The 9900-nt window shown below is 63.8% G+C and overlaps 1 protein-coding gene across 1 annotated transcript; it reads left to right on the forward strand.

The window, feature by feature from the left end:
* Positions 1–330: 330 nt before the first annotated feature.
* LOC137460834 (elongation factor 1-alpha 1) lies at positions 331–8092 on the forward strand. Its single transcript, XM_068170916.1, has 8 exons — positions 331–430; positions 1322–1517; positions 2756–2935; positions 3762–4058; positions 4802–4952; positions 6271–6527; positions 6611–6845; positions 7608–8092. Exons 2-8 carry the CDS (start codon positions 1374–1376, stop codon positions 7730–7732), a joined length of 1389 nt encoding a protein of 462 aa, XP_068027017.1. The 5' UTR covers positions 331–430; positions 1322–1373; the 3' UTR covers positions 7733–8092.
* The last annotated feature ends 1808 nt before the right edge of the window (positions 8093–9900 follow it).

Consider the following 9900-nt stretch of genomic DNA (forward strand, 5'->3'; position numbering starts at 1 on the left):
CCACCGCCGGCCCCGGCCCCCACCGCCGGCCCCGGACCCCACCACCGCCCCCCACCGCCAGAGCTCCTCCCGCGCCTCGCCTCGCCGCGGCCTGCCACAGAAGCAGCGGCGCAGGCGGCAGCGCGGGCAGGCCACAAAGCCCCCCGGGCCCGGCGGAACCGGAGCGCGGCGGGGGGCGGGAAAGGCCTGGGCGGGGGAGGGGGAGGGGCAAGGCCTGGGCGGGGCCCGCGCCCGGCACTGAGGCGGCGGCAAGCGCGGGCCCGGGCTGGGGGGCCGCCCTTTGACCGCGCGGGCGGGGCGCGAGGGCGGCGCCGCGGGGGCCGCTGGGAGACGTGACGTGTTGCCTGCCGGCCCCGCCCCCGCAGGGTATATAAGGGGCGGCGCTCACGCCGTCGGTCTTTTTCGCTCCGGGTTTGCCGACGCTGAGCAGGTGAGGCGCGGCGGGGCGGGGCAGGCCGCGCTCGGCGGAGGGGCAGGGCAGGGGGTATTGCGTGCCTGAGAAGGCCTAGCAGTCACCGCGGAGCGGCCGTGCTGCCGGGTGTGGGGGCGTCGCGAAAGTAGGGGTGAGGGCTGTGGGGAGCGGGACGAGCGGGAAGGCGCACGTCGGGCGAGCGGCGATGTGCCGTGCGCCTCGAGTTTGGCACCCGGGGAGCGCCCGGGCTGTGCCGGCGTGGCACCGCAGGCGCCCGACCGCCGCCCCCTCGGCCCGCGGCGTGGGTACCGGTGGGGCCGCGGCGCCGGAATGCGCGGTGCGCGGCGGCGCGGTCGGACGGGGCCCGCGGGCCGGGCCCGGCGGGGGGGGTGCCGGGCAGGGCCGGGCCCGGCGGGGGGGTGCAGGGCCGGGCCGGGCAGGGCAGGGCCGGGGCACGAGTGCAAAGATGGCCGCTCGGCTCCTGCCTGCTGGCGCCTCCACAAAATGGAGGACGCGGCGGCCCGGGCGGGGTGAGTCACACAAAGGAGCGGGGCCGGCCCCGCCCTCCGCGCCGCCCGCCGGCCCCGCCGCGCCCCGGCCGCCGCCCCGCCGCCGCCCGGCCGCCCGCGGGTAACTCGAGCCCGGCGGCAGCGCGGGGCGGGGGCGACGCGAGGGGCGCTCGGCGGGGGCCCCGGGCCGGGGCCTGGTCTGCGTCGCTCCGCCCTCCCCCGACGGGGCGGGGCCGGGGCCTCCATCGCGGCCGGGCCTGCCCGGGCCGCCCCGCACGTCGCGTGGCCATCGCCGCACGCGGCCGCCCCCCGGCCGCCTCCCCCCCGCTCCGGCGCCTCCCCCCCGGCGCCGCCCGCAGGCCGTGGCGCAGGGCGAGGCTAACCCGGGGCGGCTCCGCAGGTGTCCATCCTCTGTCGCCGAAAGGAAGGCCCAGCCTTAGCCGCCGTCCGCCATGGGGAAGGAGAAGACTCACATCAACATCGTCGTCATCGGCCACGTCGACTCCGGCAAGTCCACCACCACCGGCCACCTCATCTACAAGTGCGGCGGCATCGACAAGAGGACCATCGAGAAGTTCGAGAAGGAAGCCGCTGAGGTGCGGGGGGGGGGCCCTGGGGGGGCTTCGGGAAGGAGTAGGAAAGAGGACGGCCACAGGGAGCTGGTGGCCGCGGGGGGGGGGTCGCGGCTGTCCCGCGGGGGGCGGGGGCGGGTCGCAGGGTGGCCGCGGGGGGAGGGGGGCGGGGGCGGGTCGCGGCTGTCCCGCGCAGCGCTGCAGCAGTGCGGTGCCGCCACAGGGCGGCAGCTGGGCTGCAGTTGGCCCCGGACCTGAGCCAAGCGCCCGAGCGCTGCAGCCGCCGTGGTGTGGCTGCTGTAAAGCTCCAGTGGAGGGCAGAAGGGAGCGGGGGTGGGGAAAAAAAACTGCCTTTGTCTAAGGCTGCCTCTGCCTGGAGTCAGCCTCTGAGTGGAGCTTCCAGGCTCACTCTTTGCCCCCAGGAGCTGAGGATGCAAGCCAACCGAGTTGCTTTTGGTGAGGTTTGCTCGTGAAAACAAGGAAGATTAGGGTTTGGCGTTTGAACCTTGTTACAAGAAGGCTTTGTGGTAATTTTCTGGTCCCCTCTGAAACATCAGGCAGTAAAACCCAGCCGCTGTGGGGCTGAGGGGCAGTGTAAAGCGGTGGTTCGCACTGGGGTTGCATTAGGAGCAGGTCTGTGGGGATGAGCACTGGGGCTGCATTAGCAAGGTGAGTAGAGGATGCTTGGTAGGGGTTAGGAGCAGATTGATCAGAGAACTGTTGGGCTTGGAAGGGAGCTCAAGGCTCAGGCAGTGCTTCCAACCCCCTGCCATGGGCAGGGACACCTCACACCACAGTAGGTTGCTCACAGCCACCTCCAGCCTGGCTGCAAACACCTCCAGGGATGAGGCCTGTAGAGGATGCTGGGCAGGGCTCATCATGGGATGGCATCAGGGAGGAGTTGCAGAGGACACCTGGCAGCGATGATCCCTGGGCTGGCATCAGTCACAGATTTCTAGAGCTCCCTCGATAAGTCAGGCTTGAGCACAAGAGGACTGTCCTAAAGAGGTGTTAGTGCAATTAACAAGTTGTCAAGAGGGCTGAGAGCTGTCAGCAGGTTAGATGCCAGCCCAGTTGGCACCTCTCACTGGCACTGCTCCTGCCAGCAGCAGCGCTCTCCGGTCCTGAGCCCTGGGGCTATTCTCAGGCCTGTGGTCTGCAGCCAGCAAGGGGATCCTGCTGGAGTGACAGCACACAGGTGCATGTTCTTCAGCTGAGGAGGAGCAGAGAGGCTTTGTTAATGCTGCCCTGTGCCCCCCCAGATGGGCAAAGGCTCCTTCAAGTACGCCTGGGTGCTGGACAAGCTGAAGGCCGAGCGCGAGCGCGGCATCACCATCGACATCTCCCTCTGGAAGTTCGAGACCAGCAAGTACTACGTCACCATCATCGACGCTCCTGGGCACAGGGACTTCATCAAGAACATGATCACTGGCACCTCTCAGGTATGGCAGACTGCTCAGCCACACCTTGCTTCCAGTAGGTGTTCACAGGGGGCTGGGGCGCAGGAGGGAGGGGGCAGCCCCTGCTCACTTGCACCCTGGGGTAGGGCAGGGGGCACAGGATGCTGCAGGGACTGCGGCACTGCCTGGGCAGCAGAGCCCTGGGGCTGTGCAGTCTGCAGAGCAGAAGGCCTTAACGTGAGGAGGAGCTTAGAATTGCAGAATCGGCCAGGTTGGAAGAGACCTCTGAGATCCTGCAGTCCAAACTATCCCCCAGCCCTACCCAATCAACTAGGCCATGGCACTAAGTGCCTCATCCAGGCTTCTGCCCTGGGAGGCTCCCAGAGCCCTGGAGCAGGCTGCCCAGAGAGGTTGTGGAGTCTCCTGCTCTGGAGCCTTCCCAGCCCTGTCTGGATGTGTTCTGTGTGCCCTGTGCTGGGTTCTCTGCTCCTGCTCTGGCAGGGGCTTGGATTGACATCCAAGCCCTTGACAGGCTGTGAGCCTGTGAACTAAGGATCTGCTGGGGTTGGGAAGGTTCCCCATAGCCCTTGGTTAGAGGTACAGAGTGTGATGAGAGGTCTGGTTTGGTTTCCCCCCCCCAAGGCCAGCTGTGCTGTCCCAGCCACTGCTGCAGACGTGCAGACACTGAGCTTTGCTTTTCCCCTCCCCGAAGGCCGACGGCGGTGCCCTGCTCAGGGCTGCACGTGGACAGCCGCTGAGCCTTGGTTTGCTCTGTGTCCCCAGAGGCAGCCTGTGCTGTGCTGGTGGTGGCTGCAGCTGTGCAGGGCCTGTGCTGAGCGCTGTGCTGTGCTCTCCCTCCCTCCCCCAGGCGGACTGCGCCGTGCTGATCGTGGCTGCCGGCGTCGGCGAGTTCGAGGCCGGCATCTCCAAGAACGGGCAGACCCGGGAGCACGCCCTGCTGGCCTACACCCTGGGGGTCAAGCAGCTGATTGTGGGGGTCAACAAGATGGACTCCACCGAGCCCACTTACAGCCAGAAGAGGTATGAAGAGATTGTGAAGGAGGTCAGCACCTACATCAAGAAGATTGGCTACAACCCGGACACCGTCGCCTTCGTGCCCATTTCTGGCTGGAACGGAGACAACATGCTGGAGCCCAGCTCTAACGTAAGCCTCGCCTGCCCTGCTGGGGGCGCTGCTGGGCCCCCATGGCCCCGTGTCGACATCATCCTTTATAGTTAATGCATGAAACTGTTGGTAGGGAAGCAAAGCACAGAGTCAGCCAGGTTGGGAAATACCTCAGAGATCAGCAAGTCCAACCTGTTACCTAACCCCTCCTGAAACCATGGCACCAAGTGCCACATCCAAGCCATTTTTGAGCACCTCCAGTGATGGTGACTCCCACCACCTCCCTGGGCAGCACATCCCCATGGCCAATCTCTCTGTCTGTGAAGAACTTTCTCCTCACTTCCAGCCTGAACCTCCCCTGGCACAGCTTGAGACTGTGTTCTCTTGTTCTGGTGCTGGTTGCCTGGGAGAAGAGACCAACCCCCACCTGGCTACAACCTCCCTTCAGGGAGTTGGGGAGAGCAAGAAGGTCTCCCCTGAGCCTCCTCTGTTCCAGGCAGAGTTCTATAGAGGTTGAGAAACCATTCCTGCTTCAGTCTGCCAAGGCTGTGTGCAGCTGCTGCTGTGCTTCCAGCACAAGGCCTTAGCCTGGAGCATGCAAAGCATCTGGGATGTGGTTTAATGGCCAGGGAGGCCTTAGGTCGGTGGTTGGACTCTGGCTAAGTCTGTGCTAGCACTTCTCAAGGCCTTGCTCTGCAGTGGTGCTGCCAAGTTAGAGCTCAGCTCTGTCCTGGCCCCGTGACTGGGGGCAGAGTTCACAGCTGGGCTTGCCTGTGTTGCAGATGCCCTGGTTCAAGGGGTGGAAGGTCACCCGCAAGGATGGCAGCGCCAGCGGCACCACCCTGCTGGAGGCTCTGGACTGCATCCTGCCACCCACGCGCCCCACCGACAAACCTCTGCGCCTGCCCCTGCAGGACGTCTACAAGATCGGCGGTGAGTGGCCTGCACAGCGCCCCCTGGCTGCCGAGCCAGATCCTCCCCCGGCTGCACAGCGCCCCCTGGCTGCCGAGCCAGATCCTCCCCCGGCTGCACAGCGCCCCCTGGCTGCCGAGCCAGAGCCCCTCCCCAGCTGCATAACGCCCTCTGGCTGCTGAGCCAGAGCCCCTCCCCAGCTGCACAGCGCCCCCTGGCTGCTGAGCCAGAGCCCCTCCCCAGCTGCACAATGCCCTCTGGCTGCTGAGCCAGAGCCCCTCCCCAGCTGCACAACGCCATCTGGCTGCTGAGCCAGAGCCCCCCCTCCCTCGGCTGCACAGTGCCCCCTGGCTGCCGAGCCAGAGACACACACACACCCCGGCTGCACAGCGCCCCCTGGCGGCCGAGCCAGAGCCCCCCCCCTCCCCCGGCTGCACAGCGCCCCCTGGCTGCACAGCCTCCCTGCTGCAGGCCCTGCCTGTACCAGGCCCCCGGGGCGCACACACACTCCCAGGGCCTGCAGAGGCCTTTGTGCCTCAGCCAGCTCGTATTCGGGTTCTCCTGCTGCCTGTCTGCCCATGAGTTGTTAATGCTTTCAGGGGAAGAGCTTGCTAGGCAGCTGCCTGCCTTTGAGGGGGTGATGCAAGAGCTAAACTCTGGAGCTAAACCACAGCACAGGCTGCTGAAGGGACTGCAGCACTGCCTGGGGAGGAGAGGCTGAGAGCCCTGGGGCTGTGCAGTCTGCAGAGAAGGCTGAGAGGGATCTGATCAATGGCTATCAAGAGCTGAGGGCTGGGGGGCAGGAAGCAGGGGACAGGCTCTGCTCAGCTGCACCCTGGGATGGGACAAGGAGCAGTGGATGGAAACTGCAGCCCAGGAGGTTGCAGCTCAGCAGGAGGAGGAACTTCTGCCCTGGGAGGCTCCCAGAGCCCTGGAGCAGGCTGCCCAGAGAGGTTGTGGAGTCTCCTGCTCTGGAGCCTTCCCAGCCCTGTCTGGATGTGTTCTGTGTGCCCTGTGCTGGGTTCTCTGCTCCTGCTCTGGCAGGGGCTTGGACTGGGAGCTCTCCAGAGGTCCCTTCCAAGCCCTGGCACCCTGTGAGCCTGCTTCCCACGTTGGAATTGCTGGCCAAGGGCAAGCAGCAGGTGAATCATAAGGCTCCTCTGGGGGTGCCTTTCCTTCCTCCCACTCTGATCTTGAGCTGAGCTGTGAGTCCCCTGTGAGAAGAGGAGGAGGGGGTGGGGGGAGGGCAGGTGTGTGCCTGAGGGCTGTGCTGGCGGGGGCAGGCCTGCGGCGCAGGACCCTGCCTGTTGCGCCTCCTGACGCCGCCTCTCCCCGGCAGGCATCGGCACGGTGCCCGTGGGCCGCGTGGAAACCGGCGTCCTGAAGCCGGGCATGGTGGTGACCTTCGCCCCTGTCAACGTCACCACTGAGGTCAAGTCCGTGGAGATGCACCACGAGGCCCTGGCCGAGGCCCTGCCCGGCGACAACGTCGGCTTCAACGTCAAGAACGTGTCGGTGAAGGACGTGCGGCGCGGCAACGTGGCCGGGGACAGCAAGAACGACCCTCCCATGGAGGCCGCCGGCTTCACCGCCCAGGTCCGTGTGCCGCGCCGGGGGCGCCCCGGGGGCCGCTCCTGCCCGCCCGCCCCGCCGCTCACCGGCCTCTCTCGCCTCCCTAGGTCATCATCCTGAACCACCCCGGGCAGATCAGCGCCGGCTACGCCCCGGTGCTGGACTGCCACACGGCGCACATCGCCTGCAAGTTCGCCGAGCTGAAGGAGAAGATCGACCGGCGCTCCGGCAAGAAGCTGGAGGACGGGCCCAAGTTCCTCAAGTCCGGGGACGCCGCCATCGTGGACATGATCCCCGGCAAGCCCATGTGTGTGGAGAGCTTCTCCGACTACCCTCCTCTCGGTAAGGCGCCCCCACACCGCCGGCCTCCTGCTGTCTGGTACGGCCCTGCTGCAGGGCACTGCCGGGAGCTGGGACTGCAGCAGGAGCTTGGAAACCAAACTCCCTTGGTGGGGCGGAGGGCAGGGTGCTCGGGATAGCTCTGGCCCAGCCTCAGGCAGTGGTATTCATACACTTGCCCCACTGCAGAGAAGCCCCCGTGGGTAGGTAGAACCCTCTGGAAACTGAGGGTTGGGGCTGTTCAGTCTGCAGAGAAGGCTCCAACGAGACCTCCTTGTGGCCTTCCAGGATCTGCAGGGGGCTGCAGGAAAGCTGGGGAGGGACTTGTGAGGGTGTCAGGGAAGGATAGGACTGGGGGGGATGGAGCAGAACTAGAAGTGGGGAGGTTGAGATTGGCTGTGAGGAAGAAGTTGTTGGCCAGGAGGATGGTGAGAGCCTGGCACAGGCTGCCCAGGGAGGTGGTGGAAGCCTCCTGCCTGGAGGTGTTTGCAGCCAGGCTGGAGGTGGCTGTGAGCAACCTGCTGTGGTGTGAGGTGTCCCTGCCCATGGCAGGGGGTTGGGGCTGGCTGAGCCTTGAGCTCCCTTCCAGCCCTGGCAGCTCTGGGATGATTGGTATGTTAATTGGCCAAGGGGAAATCTCTTTTCCCATTAAGAAACAAAACCCCAGAGGCTTCCTGGCTAAGGGAGTGGGGGGCTGGGAGTGGCTGAGCCCTGGGGGTCCCTCCCGAGCCTGAGCCCGCCGTGACTGCCGCTCTCCCTTCCCAGGCCGCTTCGCCGTGCGCGACATGAGGCAGACGGTCGCCGTGGGGGTCATCAAGGCGGTGGACAAGAAGGCTGGCGGAGCTGGCAAGGTCACAAAGTCTGCCCAGAAGGCCCAGAAGGCCAAATGAAAATTCTGCCCAACAGCTGCCCCCTCGGTGCTGAGCAGCGGTGGAAGAAGGGTCTCAGAACTGCTTGTCCCAATTGGCCATTTCAGCTCCATAGTCAAGGACTGGTTGATGATTCCAATGCATCGCAAAAGCTTCAGGAGGAAAGGAGTGTGTGTGTGCAGCGGCTGCCTGCCTGCCTGGCAGTTTAAGTTATTAGTCTTTAAGGATTAAACAACCCCCAAAAATTGATTGGAGTTTTTTAAAATGGAAGCTTGACCAAAAAAAAAGAGAGAAAAACAAAAAGTTAATTCTACATGGGAAAAAAAAGCACAGGAGGAAAAGTCTGTCACAGGTTTGAGACCATTAAAGCAAAGAGTTCAATGCTGCCTCTCTGTCTTCTTTGGGTGCCTGTTTCTAGAGGAAAACCTTCCCCCCCGGTGGGATCAGGGAGCAGCAGGGGGCTGCTGCAGAGCCTGCCGAGCCAGACGCCCCCCAGATGGCTGCTGAAGGGCAGGACCCAGCTGCAGGCTTGGGGAGAGCTTTGCCTAAGCCTTAGAGACACACAGCAGCCTCTGCTGCTGGCTCATCAGAGCCCGGCTAGCACAGGGCCGGGTAGCAGCTGTGGTGTTATGAAAGGCACTGAGGAGAGCTCTGGCTGCAGCAGTGCTGTGAACCAAGCCACACTTGCCCTTCCAGCCCAAGAGCCAGGGCTGGGTTTCCCCAGGAGCCTTGCACACAGGTGGTTGTTGCTTCCAACTGGCAGTAGGAAACAGATGGCTGCCTGGGGAGCTGTCTGCAGTACCTTTCACACTTGGCATCTAAATGTTTCTGATCCACAGCAGAACCTTCAGCAGCTGCATTTGCAGCCCAGAGGCAGGCTGTGGTGCTTGGCCAAGGGCTGACCCAGCCACCTCTGCAGCATCTGCCTGGGTGTGCCTTGCAAGAGCAGAGCTTGGAGAGAATCATCCAGCAGGCATTTCCACCCAGCTCCCTCAGGAAGGGTGCTCAGAGCTCTCCTGCTCCGTGGCTCTGGTCTTTGGGTGCAGGATGTTGTTGGCCTGCTTGCCGCAGCTGCTGGAGCCTTGTGCAGAGCCCTCTGGTAGCAGCACCAGGTGGTGGCACTGGATGTTTGCTGCCTCTAGCAATGGAGTGGAAGATTCAGGTCCATCAGCTGCAGAGACATTGGTTCACCAGCCCAAGAGATGACTCCTGATTGATAGGTGAAGCCTCCAAGGAAAGCATCTTGGGCTGCAGGGAATGCCAGCTGGAATGAAGGGAGCTTCCAGCCCTGGCTTGGAGCTGGCCAAGGGAGAGGGCAGTTAATGGCTAACCAGGCCTGGCTTGCACAAGGGCACAGCTGTTTCACTAACCTTGAGCACTCTCCCCACAGCATCCCCAGCCCTGCTCAGGCAGAGTCCAGGATCTTGGCTCTTCTGACAGCAGTTGTGTTTGTGCTGCCTGGAGCAGCCACCTTCTCTCGGTTTCCTTTCCTTCTTCAGCTGTCTGCTTGCTCTGCAGGGCTCCTCTCTGTACTGCTTGGATATGCTCAACTAACCCTGAGCTGCTTTGCCTTCTTTCCATGCTCTGTTTGCTTTGCTTGGATCTTCTCTCCCTTCTCTGCTCACTGTCTGTCTTAACTGCAGTCAAACCTTGGGAGGACTCTCACAGCACCTCCAGAAGTACTGAGTGCAGTGGGAGCAAGGGCCAGAGCACCTTGGGCCTCTGTAGAAGGCTGGAGTTGAGCAGAGGAATCTCTCCCAGTTCTTCCCTCCTGCTGCTGAAGGTTTGTTGCTGTCCCCAAGGCCGCAGGAAATGCCTCACTGGACACTGGAGGCAGCTGTAGCACTGCCATGAAGCTCTCCCAGCTGGGGCCAAACCCTTGCATGCTCCCCAGGGAACCTTGTCTCTTGTCCCAGAGGCTGTGCTCAGCCTGCTCCAGCAGAGCACAAAGCTCTCAGCTGGGTGGCAACAAACAGCCAGAGAGCCTTGGCACCAAGAGCCATCCTCAGGCGCAGCCCTGTGTCTGTGACCCCTTTCTGGGGGTGGCTGGGCAGGGGCTGGAAGTGCTGAGCCCAGCCTGCCTGCAGTCCCTCTGGACTCTCTGCAGAGCCTTGGCCTTCAGCTGCCTCTGCTTCCCCTCCATCACTTGGGAGGAAACCTGGAAGAAACTGATGCAAGCTGAAGCCTCC

Source organism: Melanerpes formicivorus, unplaced genomic scaffold (genome assembly GCF_026170545.1).
Source record: "Melanerpes formicivorus ecotype bairdi unplaced genomic scaffold, bMelFor1.0.p_v2 SCAF_795, whole genome shotgun sequence".
NCBI classification, from domain to species: Eukaryota; Metazoa; Chordata; class Aves; order Piciformes; family Picidae; genus Melanerpes; species Melanerpes formicivorus.